Below are 22,482 nucleotides of genomic sequence, written 5' to 3'. Positions count from 1 at the left end.
GGATCACCGGAGATGCTGGCAATGACACCCCTTATAAATGCGCTTAGTTACCACCAACTCTCTGAAGACGTAAATAACGTTACTTTAACTGCGTGTGGCAATTAGCACCAATCTTTTTTAATTAGAGTGTTTTTGCAATGAGGCTCATTTGCATAGAAAGGCACATTCCCCCATATTACGCATCCAGTCCACAGAGCTGATAGATGAACTTCATTTGAATGTGTGAATATTTAACAAAGTGAACTCACTGCCCAGCGACAGGGAATCTGGGCCTCCACCTACGGTGCAGCATCTCCCTCTCCCTGCAGTCCAGCTCCTTGAGGAAGGCCATGATCTGCTGGTACTGAATCTGAGAACATACCAGCGGGTCAACGACCATCTCCACCTGAAATCCTTCTACTACACTGTACCAACTGATCAGAGAAAAAAATATATAAATATAACATAGTAATAATAGTAAAGACATCAAAACTATGATAACACAAATGGAAGTGTTAAACAAATCCAAACTATTGCCTTGTCTCCACTAGCCAGGGTTTAGCCATACTGTGGCCTGTCTGGTACAGAGTGAGCATGTCCATTGTCTTTAGAACCTGGACAAACCTGGCTGGGACAGTTGTATCATCATGGTTTAGCTTGTGTACCACAGTTGGTGCTGTGAATTTTGAAAGGTTGCCTAGCAACCGGAGAGTTGACAAGAAACGCAATGAAGACACAAACCCAACCATACCATGCTAGACCATGGCTAACTCCAGCCAGGCTGAACATAGCTAATGGAGACAATGTGATATTTTAGATTATTCAAAGTAGTCAGTAGCCACATACAGTATACTGACCACTTGTATATGAATTGAAAATGGGGGACCCTGATGGAAACAAGACTAACGTCTTTCTCAGGTCTGCATCCCCTTAACAATTGTATGTATTGAGCCGTACTGTATTGTACCCATTCTGCAATCTGTTAAATAAAGTTTTCATTCATTCATTCATTCATGTTGGCTGCTTTTCTGCCACGCTCCAACTCATCCCAACTCCAACTCATCCCAAACTGTCTCTACCACTAAATTGGTTTATATGTTATTGTTTGGTCATATACAAGCAAACAACGGACATAAACAATAGACCAACACTAGGGATGTCCGATATTATGTGATATCGGAAAATATCGGTATCGGTTTAAAAAAAAATTAAAACAATAACAATATTTGTTATATATATATCCAGTGAAATGATTAGTTACCTGAAATTATTCCGTTTTTTGGACGGGGAAACCCTGCATATATCGGTATCGGTTGATATCGGTTGATATCGGTATCGGAAATTAAGAGTTGGACAATATCGGAATATCGGTATCGGTAAAAAAGCCAATATCGAGCATCCCTAACCAACACTATTGTGATGTTATCAAGTATAAAGTCTGGAGCCGCACCATAGACAATGAATCTCAGTTCCATTTCAAAACTGAGAACTATACTAGCTCAAACTTAAACAGACATTATTTGGGTCCACAATATCAATCTCTTAGGTTCAACTTTAGGTAGAAAAGTGAAGATTTACGCATGAGCCACCAGCTTGTACACGTTGTGCATTTTTCTCAAAATATCTTCACATGCACGTTATTGGTAACTATGGCGATTGTGGCTGCAATTTGGAAAGCGTCTACACATGGTGTACCTGTGACAGGCGTAGGGCCATGGGCTCCAGCTGGACCTGGCCCTGGATGCGGGGGGTGTTCCGAGACCTCAGGGGCTCCTTGGAGGCATTTCTCCTCAGCAGCACAGAGGCGCTCACAGGCTCAAAGAGGTACTGGTGATCACGGCTCTGCATGCACTTAGTCATGGCCTCCTGCATGCACAGGAAGCACAGGAAAGAGGAATATTGTCTCCATTAGTCCTAGGAGAGATATTTGTTGTGGTGGTGGTGAGGCTGAAGGCATTTCTCGAGATAGATAGACAATGGTGTTACGAATAGGAATTAGGGATGTGACGTTTCGATCGAACCTGGTACAAAGTTAAATGTTCAAACTGTAATGATGTAATAAAAATGTATATTAACACATTGGTTGCCAGCCGGATATGACGATTTATCGCTTGGATGCCAGCACGTTAATCAATGGGAGGACGAGCACATTTGTGAGCGATTAAACTATATCTTAAATTATGGCTATGGGTCTAATACACTCGTTGCTTATCAATGACTTGCTTGCAGTCAACATGTACGAAACGGATTGTTTTTTTCATCCGTACATTTCCGTTTTATACCGTTTTTGAATACGAGTATAGTTTGAGATTTCTAGTAATTCCAGAAAAAGAGGCAAATAAACGCTAGATTATCGATAGTATATGTGTCCTTATGCACGATACAAAAGCGGGCTGAAAAATCGTTTATCCGTGCCTTGCTCAGCGCCAACGGCACGCACACACACACACAGATACGTTGTGATCGCTATGAAAAAAACATCTGATTAACCCAATACTGGTAACATAGAGTCCTTACCTCACATCAGATGTTCTGCAAAAAGATTAATCCAATTCCTGATCGCCATTCCAAATATCGATCGCGTCCATTGATCCAACGTTATAGTCCAAAACACATAATCCACGCTGCTCCCAGTCCCCCAGTCAACGTGGTACAACGATACTGCATGCCCGAGAAGCAAAACCCGGACCGGACTTTTTTTTTTATGCACATCCCCAGCCAATCCAATCCAATGATGTGCAATACCATCCAGGAGACGATAGGCGGCGGTATTTGCCCTTTTGCGAGCTCAGACCCATTCCCAACGATAACATCAGGTTGGATGGATGAAAATGAATGGATATCGCTAATAAAAGAAATAACGATTAAAACCCGACTATACTCGTGATTGGCGTTCAAGCGATGGCGAGTTAACCCGATTATACTCGTGGTTGGCGTTCAATGAGTTAATTATCATATTGACTCATCAGTCTAGTCTCGAGTTCACGAGATCTTCCCTCACTCAACTAAGCTGTTCTGATTTGACGGTATTGCTGACGTGAATAAGGTACTGATTTGCAGTAACGCCCCCTCTATGGTTGTAGCGCATAGTGCAACCCGATACTTTCTCAAACGGGTTTTGACAGAGGCAGAGAACGAGCGAGCGGGAGAGAGAGAGATAGAGGGAGAGAGAGAGAGGGACCGGCGGGAAATATAAAACAATGAATAAAAAAATACAAATAAACGTACAGATGTCTTCTATAGACTCACAGGAATTGTGTAAAGTTGCCCAAATAGTGCAAGGAATAGCAATACATGTCCCCCTTTTTTTAATCCACTTTTTCTCCTCCTGTTTTTCTGTGTTTTTCTCCCATCCCAATTTTAGTCGTTATGCCAATTCCCCCCTCCCCTTCCTGGTTGTTGCTCGCATGTGCCGCCCACTGGTCGTCTAGGGAGCCCTGAAGTCTATCAGATGCTTCCTCCGAGACATAGGAGACAGCCAGCAGCATCTTTTCACCTGCCAGCGCGGACTCTCATTGGTGAGATGAGGTCACACTACCCTCACCATCTCCCTCCCTCGCTGTGCAGGCGCCCTGACCGACCACCCCACCGGCTTCCCTCCCGCTGACTCTGCCAATTGAGCCAGTATGACGGCCGGCCAAGCCGGAGGCAACGCTGACAGCCGGATTCGCCGTGGGCACTCAATGGGGGGGCTGATACAACGAGATATGTCATCCGTGGCACTGAAAGGGTTAAAGTATCAGCCAATACCAGGCTCTGATATGAGCAAATACTTTCAATGAACAATACCAGTGTTTCTCAAACTGTGGGTCGAGACCCAAGATGGGTCAAGCCTAGTTCTTGAATAATGAAACAAATTAAAAAGGTTAAAACCACACCCCCAGGTTAGGACTATGTTTCATAATTCTGCTGGTGTTGTTGCTGCTGAGGTGTCTGACCTGGATCTGATTGGCTGGAAGGTTTCCCAGCATGTCGGACTCGGTGTCCCAGTAAACACTGAAGTCCTGGATCTCCAGCTGCTTCTGTCTCAGCAGCTTCTGGACCTGACGTTGGGAAGAAAGAACATCTTCTGTACTCGTATTGATGAACAAATTGATCCTCCTCACTACTTTTTAACTCCATTGCAGTTGTTTATACACACCTGCAACTGTCACCCACCCTAAATTGTCTGTCCTGCTTCATGTCTTACATACCTTGTAATTTTATTTTGTTGTTTTATGTGTATTTTAATTATTTCCCTTACCTCTGTGATGTGTGTATCATCTGTGTCCAATAGTCTTGGATTGTTCCTTTTGGTTTATTTCAAAATATCTATCTTTTCCCCCCAGTTACCCTTTGAGAGGTCCTTTTGTCCTCTTGTCAGGCCATCATTGTAAACAAGAAAGTGTTCTTAATTGAACTGCCTGGTTAAATAAATTAAGAATAAAATAAAGTATCCCAAAACTACAAGCCGTTTGCACACATTCATTTAGTTGGACAGTTACTGAACGTTAGTACATTTGAATATGTCCTCTCCAGTCATGTCATAGGAGGACATTGAAGCCTTGAATTGTGTTAACTAGACATGCTGGGCTTATCCCCGAAATGGCCTGAATCCTCAATGGCACCTTTGGACCATGCACCTTATCTGGTCAAGGTCTGGCCTACCAGCCCTTTATATACAACTGTTAAAAATGGTGAAATATTTGGAGTATTTTGAAAAAGTCATTTCGGGGGTAATAGCCTCTTTCGGCCGCATATGTCTATTTACAGCTCAATTAAATTATTTAAATGCAAACATAGCAGTAGAGATTGTAATAGGGACTAGTATGTTTTCATCTCCATCATTTCACTGAGCTGAAAATAACACATGACAAGGAATCTGTGTCCTCCTCTAATGACACCACGGGAGGACATATTCAAACTCAACTTAGGGCAGCATGGTGGCGCAGTGGTTAACACTGTTGCCTCACAGTAAGAAGGTCCTGGGTTCAAAACCTCAGCAGGGGTTTGACCAGCAGGGGGCCTTTCTGTGTGGAGTTTGCATGTTCTCCCTGTGTTCTCCCCCAGTGATCTATTACAGACAATGTTGCAGTTCAAGACTGTCATCTGGGAATACAGATGACTAAGCAATTCATACTCAGGTCATTGAGTACCTCAGACGAAGAACCATATAAGTCCATTTAAAGTTTTCAGAGGAACAATATTTTCTAACTTTATTATGTAAAGATTGTAAGTTAGAGTGTTGTGTTCATTCATAGTTAAAGACAGTAGAGGTTGAGTACTTTGTTATCTAAAGATGGTGAGTTAGAGTGTTGTGTTCATTCATAGTTAAAAACAGTAGAGGTTGAGTACTTTATTATCTAAAGATGGTAAGTTAGAGTGTTGTGTTCATTCATAGTTAAAGACAGTAGAGGTTGAGTAGTTCCTTGTGATAGACCACGTTTACACTGTGACTTAAGATTGAATTCAAAACTGCACAACTTCAAAAACAGACTTATATGGTTGTATATCTTCCTTAGGGTGTTCAGCCATGTCCAGCCTTCAGGGAACTTACCGGTTCTTTACACAAGTTTTGAGCTGAAACACTGTTGATGCAAACCCCAAATGAAAATGGCTTTTCTGGGTTGGAAAGGTCATCCTCGAATCGCAAGTGTACGCCTTGGATTTTGAGCTATAGAGAAAAAGCCAGACAAGAAAAGGTCAGATCAGTTCTAAAAAACAGTAACACAGTGCAATTTAATTTACCTACAGGGCTCTATTTTCGTGAATCTAGATGCAAGCACAAACGCAGGCCTAAGTTCAGAGCGCTGGCACATGTGGGTGTGTTCGGATTCTTTTTGGTAATTTGGTGACCAGAGATGCAAGCGCATCCATGGCACAGCACGGCGCAGGGTTGGAGTAGGAGGAAGACATTATTAGCAGGTGGAGTTGGAGTTGGAGTAGGGGAAATACATTATTAACAGGTGGAGTTGGAGTAGGGGAAATACATTATTAGCAGGTGGAGTTGGAGTAGGAGAAATACATTATTAGCAGTTTGAGTTGGAGAAGGAGGAATAAATTATTAGCATGTTGAGTTGGAGTAGGAGAAATACATTATTAGAACCGCCTGGTCCAGCTGCCAAATGGCAGGGTGACAAAAAAGATGTTTAATTGGGACAGAGCACACGGTCATCCCTGGTCAAGAGAGATGTCCATGATTTTTTCTTCTACTGACTTGAGTATGATTTTTATGAACAATTTGCAGTGTAAGGTTCACATAATTAAAACAAAATTATCAACAATCCATCAGGATAAGTGGAAGGTGGAGATTTGGAAAAAAACCTAAACTTAGAAAATATGTTGCAATTAAAAATGAGTATTTTACTGAACCTTATGTAATGTTAAACTTAAAGAGAAGACGGAGGTCTCTGTGTGCCCAGTTGAGGTCTGGCACCCTGCCATTGGCGGTGGAAGTGGGTAGATTCCAGGGTAAACCTGAGGAGGAGCGGCTGTGTGTTCTGTGTGATCTGGGAGTGGTGGAGGATGAATATCATTTAGTTTTTTATTGCCCTTTGTACACCATTTTGAGGAGGGCTTTATTTGAGAAAATTCAAATTGTAAACCCAGATTTGTTTTGGCAGTCTGAGAGTTGTATGTTGAGTTGTTTTTTTGTGGAGGACATCTTCGGTTTTGCAGGATTTTTGGAGAAGGCATGGCACCTGAGACAAAACACACTGTATCCTATATAATTGTATTTGAATTCACCTTGTTTTTCTGTTTATTTACATTGAGTACAGCTTGTGTTATATTACATTTTATTGTATTTTCTTGTATTTTTGTATGGCCATCTTGGTCTATGTCATTTGTTAAGTAACTGGTAAAGTATATTATTATATACTTATTGTTATGTGTCTTGTAAGCCCATATGGGCTGGGCATACATCTGTATGTAAGACACGAAAAAAAAAAATCAAATCAAATCAAATCATTAGCAGGTGGAGTTAAGAGTAGAGGAATACATTAGCAGGTGGAGAAGGATAAATACATTATTAGCAGGTGGAGTTAAGAGTAGATGAATACATTAGCAGGTGGAGAAGGATAAAAACATTATTAGCAGGTTGAGTTGGGGCTTCAATTATAGCCAATCAAATCAGCTCTTCTCATTCTCTTTAAGAACAATATGCACCTGGCCACATCTGAATAACTTCAACCAAGGCCAAAAAGATCCAAGGGCAATGTGTACATAGCTTGTTGTGATTTACTGATTAGAAGGCTCCATTCAGTTGAAGTTGAAGGTTTGACTTCAAAGTGGGATGAAATGCACAGTCTAACATCAATAAAAAAAAAAGCTTGTTTGAATGTGGACAGATGTTCCTGTGCCCTTGCCTAGACTACTGTCATGGAAACAGCTCAGAACCCCCCCCCCCCCAGAAAAATCTACTGCATTTGATATATTGAAAATATTTCACTTTCTGTGTGTTTTTTTAACAATAATTTAATTTGTGATGCCATCACACAAACTGGCATTTAAAAGGTTACAATTCGAAAATGTATTGAATATGTGGTGGTTATGATCATGGGCTGAAGTTTAATAAAAGATTTATGAAAGAAAAAGTGGAAAGAAATGTCAGCATATAATATTTGTATGGTGTTTTTGAACAATTTAGTTCCCTAATGGTAAGAGTGAGTCTTTTTTTCAATCTGACATTACAAAAAAAAAATCCATCGAAATCAGTGTTGTTGCTAATCATTGACATTATGCTAGGCTGTAATAATCCCCCTCAGAAAAATCCACTTTGCATTTGATATATTGAAGATATTTACCTTTTTGTGTTTTTTATTTTTTACAATAATTTGTGATGCCCATCACAAACACTGGCATTTAACACATTCACGGCCAGGGGTTGCTGTTTACCTTCTGGGTAGAACGCCAGCGCTTTGTTCAATGGGGCGCCCGTCGATTGTCAGTGAGTTGCTTCCAGTCAATACGCACAAAACAGATTCTTTTTTCATCCGTACATTTCCGTTTTATACCGTTTTGAATATGAGTATAGTTTGGGTGCTTCTGAGTAATCCCAGGAAAAGATGCGATAATAGCGTTTTAGTGAAGTCCACTTATCTATCACGTTGTAATTTTTTGGCTGATTATCTAATCATCCTGAAATCAACGCTAGATTATCGTTATTATACTTCCTCATGCAAGAATGAAATGTGGTTTCGACCGGCGCCCCCCCCCGCCCCTCGCCACCAGCGGCACACACACAGCTTCAATCGCGGGAGAAAAAAATATCAGATCAACGCCGGATTTGATATATAGTGTTCTTACCTTGTCTCTGATGTAATGCAAAAAAAATTATCCAATTATCTGATCGCCATTTGAAGTACTGGGCGCGGAGGTCCGTGCCACGTTCTCCAGCATTGCATATGAACGAGGGGGGGGGGGGGGCAGCCTTGTAGATGTATGGTGGTGACCGTTTGGCTCGCCGGAGTATTTAAACCCCGCCCGCACGGCTCAGATCGGCCCAGACACACTCAGAACAGCATGCACAAGGTGCCTCGATGAATTATGAATGGCAATAGCGAATAAAATAAATAACAAGTTAAAAACATATATATATGTGATTGGCCGTCAAGCGCTGGCTCCCAATCACGTATATATACGTGAATGGCCCCGGATGTGTTAAAGGGTCAAAATAAAAAAATTCCTGCACCAGGGGCGGCTGGGTGGCGCAGCGGACATTGCACTCGTCACCAACGCAAGAGACACCGGGTTCGACTCCGGCTGTCTGCGTTGCCTCCGGCTTGGGCCGGCCGTCATACTAACTCAATTGGCAGAGTTAGCTGGTGGAAGTCGATGGGTGGTAATCTGGACCTTGTGGACAGCGACACCTACAGGTCGGTTGGGGGACGCCTGCACAGCAGAGACCGGGAAATAGCGGGGGTAGTGTGAGCCTCCCATACGTTACACCTCGCCAAATGAGAGTCCGCGCTGGCAGGTGAAAAGATGTGACAGGCTGCCTCCACATGTATCGGAGGGGACATGTGATGCAAGGCTTCTATCCTCCCTACAACCGACCAGTGGGGGGCATATGCGAGCAGCGTTCAAGACAGGGGAGGGGAGAATTGGCACGGCTAAATTGGGATGGGAGAAAAATAGAAAAAGTGGATACAAATTAAAAGTTCCTGCACCAGAATGCAGGAAATTAAGTCTTTGTAACAAATAAATTCCTGGTGGGGGACCCCCCCGCTTAAAAAGTGGCCTGACTGGGGCTATATTTCACACTATATTTCCCAGCCTGAGAGAGAGAGTGTGTGTTTGAATTAAGTACATTTGCTGAAATAGTTGTTCTTTGTTTTCTGAATGTTAGTTATTATGTTCTCAATGCCCCTTGCATTGTATGAGAATTGTGTGGAAGAGTTTGCTAGTTCTAGTGCTCCCCCTTTGTACATTGTGGCTGTGTCTGACAAAAGTTAACAATAAATAATGTTATTAGGAATACATTTGCCTCCTGTGTGAACTGTGCATAGCTGAATAGACTGAATTTTAACGTCGGTCATATGGTGGTACTTGGAGAGCCAGCTACGTCATCAGGTGGTACTTGGTGTAAAAAGGTTGAGAACCACCGCACTAGATTAATGTAGAGGGGAAGCAGTGAGGAGCCGGGGTCACTAGATTAATGTAGAGGGGAAGCAGTGAGGAACCACTAGATGAATGTAGAGTGAAAGCAGTGTGGAGGTCACTAGATTAATGTAGAGGAGAAGCAGTGAGGAGGTCACTAGATTAATGTAGAGGCGAAGCTGTGAGGGCACTAGATTAATGTAGAGGAGAAGCAGTGAGGAGCCACTAGATTAATGTAGAGGAGAAGCAGTGAGGAGGTCACTAGATTAATGTAGAGAAGAAACAGTGAGGAGGTCACTAGATTAATGTAGAGGAGAAGCAGTGAGGAGGTCACTAGATTAATGTAGAGGAGAAACAGTGAGGAGGTCACTAGATTAATGTAGAGGAGAAGCAGTGAGGATGTCACTAGATTAATGTAGAGGAGAAACAGTGAGGAGGTCACTAGATTAATGTAGAGGCGAAGCAGTGAGGAGCCACTAGAGTAATGTAGAGGAGAAGCAGTGAGGTCACTAGATTAATGTAGAGGAGAAGCAGTGAGGAGCCACTAGAGTAATGTAGAGGGGAAGCAGTGAGGAGGTCACTAGAGTAATGTAGAGGAGAAGCAGTGAGGAGGTCACTAGATTAATGTAGAGTGGAAGCAGTGAGGAGGTCACTAAAGTAATGTAGAGGAGAAGCAGTGAGGAGCCACTAGATTAATGTAGAGGAGAAGCAGTGAGGAGGTCACTAGAGTAATGTAAAGGAGAAGCAGTGAGGGGCCACTAGATTAATGTAGAGGAGAAGCAGTGAGGAGGTCACTAGATTAATGTAGAGGAGAAGCAGTGAGGAGCCACTAGATTAATGTAGAGTGGAAGCAGTGAGGTCACTAGATTAATGTAGAGGGGAAGCAGTGAGGTCACTAGATTAATGTAGAGGGGAAGCAGTGAGGAGGTCACTAGAGTAATGTAGAGGAGAAGCAGTGAGGAGGTCACTAGATTAATGTAGAGTGGAAGCAGTGAGGAGGTCACTAAAGTAATGTAGAGGAGAAGCAGTGAGGATCCACTAGATTAATGTAGAGAAGAAGCAGTGAGGAGGTCACTAGAGTAATGTAGAGGAGAAGCAGTGAGGGGCCACTAGATTAATGTAGAGGAGAAGCAGTGAGGAGGTCACTAGATTAATGTAGAGGAGAAGCAGTGAGGAGGTCACTAGATTAATGTAGAGGCGAAGCAGTGAGGAGGTCACTAGATTAATGTAGAGTGGAAGCAGTGAGGTCACTAGATTAATGTAGAGGGAAAGCAGTGAGGTCACTAGATTAATGTAGAGGAGAAGCAGTGAGGAGGTCACTAGATTAATGTAGAGGGGAAGCAGTGAGGAACCACTAGATGAATGTAGAGTGAAAGCAGTGAGGAGGTCACTAGATTAATGTAGAGAAGCAGTGAGGAGGTCACTAGATGAATGTAGAGGAGAAGCAGTGAGGAGCCACTAGATTAATGTAGAGGTGAAGCAGTGAGGAGCCACTAGATTAATGTAGAGGAGAAGCAGTGAGGAGGTCACTAGATTAATGTAGAGGCAAAGCAGTGAGGAGACACTAGATTAATGTGGAGAGGAAACAACACCAATGGGGCCCGTTCCTTTTAGATGTCTTACCTCAATGTTCTCCACTATCCTGGTGACCACGGAGGCAGTGACCGAGGACCAGTAGGACTCGCCTCTCTGTTCACACTCGCTCTACGGGAGACACACGTCAAACAGACATCCGTTAGCCGTCTTTGAGGGAGCATTTTACAATCAGAATCACTGTGTGTGTGTGTGTTTTTGTTGTTGTGTTAAACGTTAAACTATTGTGCGACCATATACTTAAATAAATTATTTGGAACTTACCCTTGTGTTTGTGTTTATTGAAATTATGTTTTTAAGTTGCAGGAAATTACAGCAAATGGCTTTATTTTGCCTCCCGGACACTAGGACAGGGACCAGACTATCCCCTAGTTGTGACTCAGCACCATCTTGTTAAAACTCCTCGACCTACAGTACCTTCCATCTGTCCTCCAGTGCCTTTAGGAGGCGCCTCTTGCGCTCCCTCTCCTCCTCTCTCTCCCTCTCCTCGTCATACTCCTGCGGGCGAGCGGGGCCGATGATGAGGTTGAGCTTGGACATGGAGATGACCCATGGGTCACTGTGGGGCCGGTAGAATGGGATCTGGAGTGTGATCTTCCCAATGAAGCCTATGGAGGGGAATCACCATTACTTATTTATTTTTTCAATATGTTCGATACAAATCATTCATTAGATGGGTTTCTCTTCCACGTCAGACTCAGTGTGATGCGCATCAAGGAGGCAAAAAAGAACGTAATCCTGGTCAGAACAACGGGGAAAACCACAATATATTTAGTCTAAACAATCAATTCATGCCAAAGCTAGATAATGTAAAAGGTGGAAGATGCACACTCACAGCCATGCTGATTTGACTAAATGACATCCAGCCGTTTGATTGAAACAAATTTTTGTCTGGGGAGTGCCTTGGTTTCTCCATAGAGCCTCATTGTACTTTTAGTCAGGAGAGTGCCATGGTTTCTCCATAGAGCTCCATTATACTTTTAGTCAGGGGAGTGCCATGGTTTCTCCATAGAGCTTCATTATAAATTTAGTCGGGGGAATGCCATGGTTTCTCCATAGAGCTCCATTATACATTTAGTCAGGGGAGTGCCATGGTTTCTCCATAGAGCTCCATTATAAATTTAGTCAGGGGAATGCCATGGTTTCTCCATAGAGCTCCATTATAAATTTAGTCAGGGGAATGCCATGGTTTCTCCATAGAGCCTCATTGTACTTTTAGTCAGGGGAGTGCCATGGTTTCTCCATAGAGCTCAGTTATACTTTTAGTCAGGGGAGTTGCATGGTTTCTCTATAGAGCCCTGTTGTACGTTTTTAGCGCAGCAGCACAGGTAGGGGGCAAATCAGTCACATGATTCAGCGGTTATTGCTGATTGGCTCGAACACGGTATGTTTATAAACAAGAAACATTAGGGCTGTCCTCCACTCAAATAAAATCTTTGTCGAGAAGTCATAATCGACATATCTGTAAAATTGTGTTTCCCACATGCAATCTTGCTGAAGAACCACTTCAAATCAAGTTACGTGGAAGTGTTTTATAATTTTTTCAGGAAATAGTTAATTCTGTCCGGGGGAAAAAAAGCACACGAAAAATGACTAAACTACTAATAAAAGTCGACTGAAAGATGCAAACGGAGGCGAGCGGACGCAGCTCCAGGTGGCACAAACGGCACTCACTCGAAATGTATTCAATGCTGTAGCGGCACTGAGTGTAGCCTATAGATATTGAATAGGTTACAGTTATCAACAATTAAACTGATGCAAGTAAAGAGAGACAATATTTCTCTTTGCGTTGTATCTGAATGTACTATAAAGAACAGTTCTTGTAAGTCCATGGTAGGGTTGGGCGATTAAACTTATTACGATTTTGGCTCTCTGCGATCATGAAAACAAGATAATGGAGATAAAATTCATTGTGCCGCATGCCGTGTTGCTCTAATTTTGTCTTGTGTTGTAAATGCAGCACAACCTTCCTTCACAGCGTGAAGTGTGAAGTAGGGCTGCTAGAATGGTTGCAATATTTTTTCATTCGATTTAATTCGATACAATACAACACAATGGACTCATAATACAACACACAATGGACTCATAATACAACACACAATGGACTCATAATACAACACACAATGAACTCATAATACAACACACAATGAACTCATACAACACACAATGAACTCATAATACAACACGCAATGAACTTGTTAATTGTAAGCATGCTACGCCTGCTTTGATGTAGTAGTACTAATATGTAAATTGTATAATTAATATAAAAATGTAATTAAAATGTGCCTAATTTCAGTGTATTCATATTGGAATGGAGGACATGTGCTTGGTGGCATCGTGGTTGTCTCCTTGTCCATTGGTTGGTTATATTATGGGATGTTGACATCTTGCTCCTCTTCGCATGCAATGTTGGGAGACTGGTGAGGCGAAGGCACACTTAAGGCCCACTGATGTTGTGCACTTTCTGTGAGCCTCTGTGTTCCACTTGTTAGATCCTGATCAATCTGGCCAGTACCACGTCTTCGTCTGTTTTGGCTCTCCATCCAATTCCTCTGCGTTGTGTCATTTTAATGGTCCTGACGTCTCTGACACTGGCTGATAAGATCCTTATCTCTCCCCGTTAGTACAATCCGCAAACCATAAGAATTCTCCACCTCCGTAAGAATTCGACACTTCGACAACGTGAAATACCTTACAAGGAAAAGCGTGGTTTTATTTGATAAACAGAAACCTCAGCTCAGATGTTGACAGATGTTATTGTCCTTGAAGAGTCTATTCTAATGACCTTTCGGTGTGTTCAGATTGTCCCTCTGCTATTCAGTCCAAAAGTGGTCAGGCCCGGTCGTCAGCCAAGACCATCCTTGTGGTAGCCGAAGCTAATGATGATGTGGCATTCTCCCCCCCCCCCCCCCTCCTCTCTGTGATGAGAGGAGAGAGTATCTTGGTCTCTTCCTTCCTGTGGGATTCGTTTCTTTGGTCTCCCAGATTTCTAGTCTGGCCCTACCCGGAACCTCACTGTTGCATTAAAGAGGTCACCCCTCTCCCTCGCTCTGTACCGCTCCTTATCTTTGTTTTGTCTTCCAATCGGAATTTAAAACAAACCCCCCTCGCTGGCAGTGTGCTTGTGAAACCTCTTCTTCTCCACCGTCAATATCATCCCGTGATGATAATGATATTACCCTCTTAAAGCGTCTCTTTATATCAGTTTTATAAACCAAATATACATTGAAAAAAACCACCATTTTCTCTCAATCCCCCCTTGATTCTTATCACCCCTTCAGAATCATAAATCATTATTTGTTTTTTTAATTAATTATGCCAAAAATAGCCTGTGGTTGAAGCAAACCAACCTCATCTCTTGTGCACAAGAAATGAAGACGGCCCACGGTCAACCCAGTGATCTTGCTGCCTGATGTCTGTTTGCGCCCCCCTTCGTGCACAAAGGGAACCGAAACCGACCACCAAAACCAACAACATCCAACGACTCATAACAATTGGAGCTCCTCTGTCTGCTCCCAATAATTATATCCTGTTGTTTTACTGTTTTCCCTCTTATCAACCTTCTATATATATATCCTTCTATACATATATCTTCTATATGAATCCTCCATTTATATCTCATACTCCTAATCAATGAACACAGGACTTCTCGCTGTTGTCTCGTCTCTCGATCTCCTGATTGACTCTGAAAGGAAGTCCCTGTTTGTCCATGATTCACCGCCCGTGCTCTGTTGTTTCAAAACGCTCTCTAAACAGCGTCTCCGCAGGGAAGCCCCCTCCGATGTCCGCCTCGTTCTCCCCTGGGCAACACCGCCTGCGACCGCTGGACTCCGCCCCGTCGGCCGTCTCCGCCCCGTTGGCCGTCTCCGCCCCGTTGGCCGTCTCCGCCCTGTTGGCCGTCTCCGCCCCGTCGGTCATCTTGGTTGAGGCTCATTTCCACCGCCGTCGGCCCTCTCCAGACTTTTATCTTTTCACCGTCAGTTGTTCTGGTCCATGGCGCCGTTTATCTCTCCGGCCTTGCTCGGCTCGCTCGCTGGGTCCATGGCGCTGGCCTTGCTCGCTTGCTGGCTTGGCTCGCGTCCATGGCTACCCCTTCACGCCTCGGCACTGCACAGTCTCTTCCTTTCAAGCAACTTCAAAGCAAGCAATAATCCGGGTCCAAACGGCATCAACTGTTAGATCCTGATCAAACTGGCCAGTATCACGTCTTCGTCTGTTTGGCTCTCCATCCAATTCCTCTGCGTTGTGTCATTTTAATGGTCCTGACGTCTCTGACACTGGCTGATAAGATCCTTATCTCTCCCCGTTAGTACAATCCGCAAACCATAATAATTCTCCACCTCCGTAAGAATTCGACACTTTGACAACGTGAAATACCTTACAAGGAAAAGCGTGGTTTTATTTGATAAACAGAAACCTCAGCTCAGATGTTGACAGATGTTATTGTCCTTGAAGAGTCTATTCTAATTACCTTTCGGTGTGTTCAGATTGTCCCTCTGCTATTCAGTCCAAAAGTGGTCAGGCCCGGTCGTCAGCCAAGACCATCCTCGTGGTAGCCGAAGCTAATGATGATGTGGCATTCTTCCCCCCCCCCCCCCTCCTCTCTGTGATGAGAGGAGAGAGTATCTTGGTCTCTTCCCTCCTGTGGGATTCGTTTCTTTGGTCTCCCAGATTTCTAGTCTGGCCCTACTCGGAACCTCACTGTTGCATTAAAGAGGTCACCCCTCTCCCTCGCTCTGTACCGCTCCTTATCTTTGTTTTGTCTTCCAATCGGAATTTAAAACAAACCCCCCTCGCTGGCAGTGTGCTTGTGAAACCTCTTCTTCTCCACCGTCAATATCATCCCGTGATGATAATGATATTACCCTCTTAAAGCGTCTCTTTATATCAGTTTTATAAACCAAATATACATTGAAAAAACCACCATTTTCTCTCACACTGCATATCATAGATTGAGAAGACGACCCTATAATACTTTTAATTCGATTTCTATTAGAATTAGAATGGAATGTTTTGCAATGCACTTTAATCAATTCATTAGTATCTATTGTCGGTTTAAATCATAATAGCAAACCATTTCAACACAGTGTGCAGTTGTTTTAAATTATTTTAAATGTTTAATTGATTGACTTTGTGTTTCTATATTGTTTTCTTTTTTTGTATTTATTATGTTTTGTATTTCTCAACGTCATTGTAAATGAGAGCTTGCTCTCAATGATCCTTGGAGATTAAATAAATATTGAATGAATGAATGAATGAATAACTGTTGAATAACTGTGGGTCACCATGGTGTTTTCTGTGTGTAACAATGTGTATCAATTGATTCTGATCCACACATGAATTCTATAACAAACAAAAGTGTAAAGCTTACATAGTGGTCTCTTGAGTGAGTGGTGGCCTTTTTCATCGTTACACAATCTGTAGTGACTGAGACGATGGCACTCAGTAAGCCACTGATTTTGTTACGATGTGACGATCAGGTGGCTTGCCAATTATGGGTTTTCTTCCTTTTGGCATTTTTTAGACACTGCTAAGAAGTGAGGGCTCCCTCTTGAGGCAGAGGGATGCAACACACATGTCAGTGATTGATGAAACATCAGGTGAATATGATGAAAGAATTTGAATAACATTTCGATCGGTCAGGACAAATTGACGACTGCCGGTCAACAAAGGTCTTCTTTGTTGGAAGAGCCCTGATGAATGCCTGACATGACCATGTGACAACCTGCGTCTTCCCCACGTCATTATATTAGAACACACTTGTCACCGCACAAGAAAATCCTGATTTCACATTAGCATAGCATTCTCTGAATAGACAAGACAGATCATTGAGATGCATGGAGAACACGGGGAAGACCGCAAAGCGGGAAGAATAATACTAGGTTAAGATTTTCTTTTTTCTCTTGTCACATCTCAATGGCAAACCCAAATTCATCAATCATCAAAATTCAACCATTCATGTAGCTTCTGCATGTGCAGCATGAGAACCACAAACAAACACTGAGCATTCCTCTGACTGACTCAGCTCCACTCCCAAACAAACACTGATCATTCCTCTGACTGACTCAGCTCCACTCCCAAACACTGAACCAACCAAGGAGTTTTTTCAGAGAGGAGGATTACTCTGGATGTTAAACTGACATTTAGTTCTAAACAAGTCATTTGATTGGACAAGAGGCATTCCATGAGTGATGATATTCAGTATAACAGCACTGAGACTTTTAACTACAGTATATGTATCACTCCGCCGCACAGCAGCGTTTCCGTTAGCCGGTAATTACCGGTATTTGACCGGCAAAATCTGTTGAAGTCCGACATATTTAATCTCTCCGGTCTTAATGTCCGGTGAAAATAATTCCCTGAGTCTAAGCACAATTTGATTATTTGAATTGTATTAAAATAGGCTAAAATTAAATAGCCTATGCGATGAACGAAACGATCATTACATTTGTTTCCTCGTTGCTTCTAATAATGACAACGACGTTGTCAGCGAGAGCTTAGTGCTGGGTGTGCGAACTTTTGTGAAGCTGCAGAGCCGGAGCAGCAGCAGCACAATGCAGTATTCCAGCAGTACTCCAATTCAGCCATTTTCAGCCAATGTTGGGTGGGGGGCGCTGCTGTGCGGTTCCCAGAAAAGAGCCAATAACAGCTGAATCAGCTGCTCTGCAGCGCCATACTCTTTGCAAATAAGTCGTTGCGAGGTGGAGAGAGTCGTCACGCAAACCACGATAATGTTGCCGTCTCTCTGCTTTCTCAGTTCTTCGCTTGATATAATTAATACAAATGTCCAATATAACGGAATTCGTTAGCTCATAAAAATGTGATTATAACAGACTGCTGTTTAGTGTCGGACCGACTGCCCACATACGGTCTATTTTATTTCAAGTCAGCAGCAGCACGGAGTATCGAGGGACTTATTTTATTTGGAATATATTAATGACTGTATGCGCAAAAGTAGCCTAGTTTTAAGTAATAATATTATAAATCTACATGCCTTGAGGATGACATTCTTTATATAGCCTGCCTATCAATTGTTTTAAAGCTCAATAAACTATAACCGGAATTAATCTCATTTGTCCGGTAGATTGAAATCTTGCAGGTCAAGGAGACCGGCAACAATTTTTTCTAACGGAAACCCTGCCGCACAGGTGTTCTATTAATAAGCGTTAATTAGGCAACGGTCCAGGATCAAGAGCGCAGTTGTACTGTAGAACTATTTGTTGGCGGAGCTAAATAAATGATTAAATAAACAAACAAATCTGTTGTTACTTATTGTTGAGTTAACTAATAAAAGTGGCAATTGTAGAACTGTTGTATAAAAGCAATATCACACTGTTGAAGTTGTGCAAATTTCCCTCTGGTGTGATATTGCTTAAGTGAACAGATCAATGTCCCCTGCATACTCTTATGTTGGTCCTCGCATTGAATAGGAATGTGCGACAGACCACACAAACACGTAAGAAATGACAATGGAGCACAGCGGGAGAGAGGGTTGAAAGAGACACACTGAAATGGGCCTTTTTATCCTGTCTACATTTGAAAGCCATCGCAGCAGTGGAAATGGTGTTCTCTGTTTGAATTGACCACCTGTTGAGTTCATGTGGGACAGACGGGGTAAACCTCAAAAGTAGATGTTTTGGTCTGGTGCCGTCAAATAGAGTTTAGTGGACTGCAGACATTAAGTCACCATCAGTCCATTATTGTGTGTCGTTGTGTTGTGAGACATATGCATAGGATATTGTTTAAATGGTAAATGGACTGCATTTAGCGCTTTACAACTTCAACCGTACAACCCATTCACACACTGACAGTGGAGGGAACCGTGCAAGGTGCCAACCTGCTCGACGGGAGCAGTTAGAGATTGAGTGTGTTGCTCAAGAACACTTCCGATACGCTGCCAGGAGGAGCCGGAATCTAACCTGTAACCTTCATATTACCAGACGACTACTCTACCTCCACTGACCACTGCCACATGTTAAATAACGATACTGATGTCAAATCTACAGACAGCTGTAATCTCAGGATGTGTGTGTGTAGGGGGGGGGCGAGGGGGAGAGAGATGAAGGAGACAACTAACGTAACGTTAGACAGTGAATTTTGGCATATTCTTCGGTCTTTGGAAAAAATTATCTTTGAGATGTTATGTTCATCCATGCTGCTTCTTGGAGCTTCTGTAGTTTTCCCGTCTCATACACTCATGGAGAATAGTGTTGTTTGGCTGTCACTGCACATTTCAACAAATCTGATAATACAGCACAATCCATGCTCTTCCTCATATTGAGTAGAATTATCTTGAATTCTCTCTCTCTCTCTCTCGCTCTCTCTACACAGTACAGAGTCTCTTTCTCTCTCTAAGCGCAGTGCACACTTACTTGCTTCACACATAATGAGAGTATCTCTCTCTGTCTCAGAACAGCGGCGCTGCTGAATGCATATAAGGGAAACACTGGCACCTGGCACTGTTGAGTACATTTCAGTGAGCCTCTATCAACTTGTACAGACAGGAGCTCGACCCCATTTACTTTGCATTGGTTTTTGTGGCAAACTTGCCGGAGCTAGTATGAGGAACAGCATGGATTGTGCTGAGAAAGGACTCTACTGATCAACAACCTCATTGGTAAATAGGAAATAGGCTAGGGTTCCAAAAATCACAACTATCCCTTTAGCAGGTTTCCTGTCCGCATGTAAACATGGTCAGTAGCAGAAGTCATGTGAGCCTCCTCCTTACCTGTTTTGACTTCAAAGGGCAGGTCAAACTCTCGCAGGGCATCCTTCCTCAGAGGGAGGTTTTCCAGCTCCACCGCCCCTGAGGGAGAAGGAGGAACAAGATGTGCAGGCTTCAGCAACTTTAGATTCATAAGACATGTGTATGACCACTTTTGCAACACATATTTTATTCAGGGCTCAGATGTTGTGTTTTTGAGTTGACGCATGTAAACGCTTGTCTCCTCTTACAATAGCCAGATGTCTCAAGCAGGATGAGAGACCTTCATGTGGAATATACCCATATTAAACAGGATGAGAGACCCTCATATGGAATACAATCTACCCATATTAAACAGGATGTGCAGGAGTGTATTTACCTTTTCCTGTTTATTGTTTTCTTTGCAGTGAGAGTAAGTTACATTTCTATGGTTATATGGATTGGAATATTCCATGTATTCACCTATACAGGGATTTACATGATGTTTATCACATCCTGAATAAGATCTTAACTGAAATATGAGCATGTTTGTTATGTTTCTTGCAAAGAAACTAGTCTGAATCTAATTTTAATTGTTAATTGTCTAGCACTGCTTTCTTCCTTCGTATTGAATAAGGTTCGACTGATATGTTTTTTCCAGGGCCGATACCATAATTGATTATTAGTAATTATTAATCAAGGAGGCCGATAGATGGGGCCCGATATTCACTAGCCAAAATGTAACACAAACCTGCCTTTAAATGAACATGTGTTTAATAGAATACTGCAAAAACATGGAATATTTGAACAATAAAAGTGTATGAGGTTCGCTGGAGGTGGTGACCTTTGACTGAATGAAGAGGTGGAATGACTCTCCTTTCCTCTTATTTTCATGTTTGTCTTTTTCCTTTCAATTAGCTTACTTACTTTTTCACAATTCTTCTATAAAAAAATTCTGTTTTCCGTCACTGACTATCTATTTTACAGTGCTACTAAGATCTTAACTGAAATGTGAGCTGTAATCTTATTGTCTACCTCCTGTGTGTGTGCAGGACAAATTTCCCCTGTGGGCAAATAAAGAACTAGTCTATTCTATTCTATACACGTGTAATTAAATTACCTTTAAGGAGGGCGATGGAGAGCTGGTCTGTGTTTAGGTTGCTGACATATTTGCCCAGGTATGTGTTGAGCACCCAGGCAACAAGTCCCTCCAACATTCTGAAGGGTCAGGGGGAGGGCTGTCAAATGTCTACCTTTAGGCTGCAGCCTCCAAACGGCCAACGTCTGGCAAGGAGAGGGACACAGAAACACAATTAATGAATTGGACTGGGACTAACATAATGCAACTTGGAAGAGAGAGCTAAGTAAAGCGAGGGGCTGGCTAGCGACCTGCTACCAAACTGGGCCTTGACACTAACAAACAGTACTATATTTGCAAATCTGGTACGTCATAAATGTATAGATGTAGCAGTACTGTCTATATCTGTATGTCGTGTATGTCATAATATGTTATGATGAATTGAAAATGGGGGACCCTGATGTAAACAAGACGAAAGTCTTTCTCTGGTCTGCATCCCCTTAACACTTGTATGTATTGAGCTGTTGATTGATTGATTGATTGAAAACTTTATTAACAGATTGCAGAATGGGTACAATACAGTACAGCTCAATACACACAATTGTTAAGGGGATGCAGACCAGATAAATACTTTCGTCTTGTTTACATCAGGGTCCCCCATTTTCAATTCATCAGGAGTGTACTGTACCCATTCTGCAATCTGTTAATAAAGTTTTCAATCAATCAAACCTTTTTAATAGTTAATAACGTAGAGGATAGTTCGTATCTGACCTCTATTGTAGCTCCTCTCATTGCTAACTAATCACAATAGCTAGACAGCTATTAACAACGCCACCCCATTATAACACATACGCTACTACAACGCCTTCTCTGGACCCGCAGGTCAGTGGTCAACGTTTTAAATGAAGTTTGCTTGAGGGGGGGTCTAATATCAGCCTGGGCTAATAACACTTAGCTAACGTTACGTGTTTCTATCCCTACTATATGCGTGACAACAATAACATTAACGTTTAACTAAACGGAAGTTGGAAGCAGAACTATTGGCTATTTAAATACTGACGTACCGCTAGCTAGCAGGACGTCCTCCTCCAGCAGCTAGTTAGTGTGTTTACTCCTCATGACAAACAACACGCCGGGGGGAGTCCATGTTGGAAGCTGTTCCACTGAGTCGGCGCTGCTCCCGTCTTGTCAACACGCCAGGAGGACAGGAAGGACACTAGTGCTGCTAGCCGACTAGCCTGCTGCTGACCTGCATGGCACCAGCTGTCAAGACAATGATCTGACCCGCGATATTATTATTATTGTTATTAAGTGAAAGTGAACCGACGAGTCAACACAGAGGGGTGCAGCGGGAGACGACAGGACAAGGACGGTTGTGATACTTAGCTTTAGCTAACAGTCAGTTGGGTTAGAGACCAAGCCCCTAAAGAAACAGTGTCAGTGACAACTGAGCCCTCACCCAACAGCACCAATGGTTAGTTTTCGTAGAAAACAACAGTAAATCCTTCCCAGGATGAATATTAAATCAAATGTTCAGATGTCAAAGTTACATGTCTCAGTGTAGTGTGTA

General features: G+C 42.6%; 1 protein-coding gene across 1 annotated transcript in view; it reads right to left on the bottom strand.

Annotated features, from left to right (window-relative positions):
* The window catches only part of vps13d (vacuolar protein sorting 13 homolog D), a 200,101-nt gene extending 179,010 nt beyond the window's left edge, over window positions 1-21,091 (bottom strand). Inside the window, exons 1-8 of the mRNA XM_084334010.1 lie at window positions 20,955-21,091; window positions 19,880-19,957; window positions 11,569-11,759; window positions 11,182-11,262; window positions 5,516-5,632; window positions 3,918-4,022; window positions 1,675-1,845; window positions 249-349 (exon numbers count right to left, since the gene is read on the bottom strand). Coding sequence (XP_084190136.1) covers window positions 249-349; window positions 1,675-1,845; window positions 3,918-4,022; window positions 5,516-5,632; window positions 11,182-11,262; window positions 11,569-11,759; window positions 19,880-19,957; window positions 20,955-21,051 — 941 coding nt within the window. The 5' untranslated portion in view covers window positions 21,052-21,091. The remainder of the gene's footprint in view (window positions 1-248; window positions 350-1,674; window positions 1,846-3,917; window positions 4,023-5,515; window positions 5,633-11,181; window positions 11,263-11,568; window positions 11,760-19,879; window positions 19,958-20,954) is intronic.
* Window positions 21,092-22,482: the final 1,391 nt, after the last annotated feature.

The sequence above is a fragment of the Notolepis coatsorum genome, assembly GCF_963971535.1.
Source record: "Notolepis coatsorum genome assembly, chromosome: 17".
Classification (NCBI taxonomy): Eukaryota; Metazoa; Chordata; class Actinopteri; order Aulopiformes; family Paralepididae; genus Notolepis; species Notolepis coatsorum.
The sequence above is the reverse complement of the archived record's forward strand: the minus strand, read 5'-3'. Positions and strand labels throughout refer to the sequence as shown.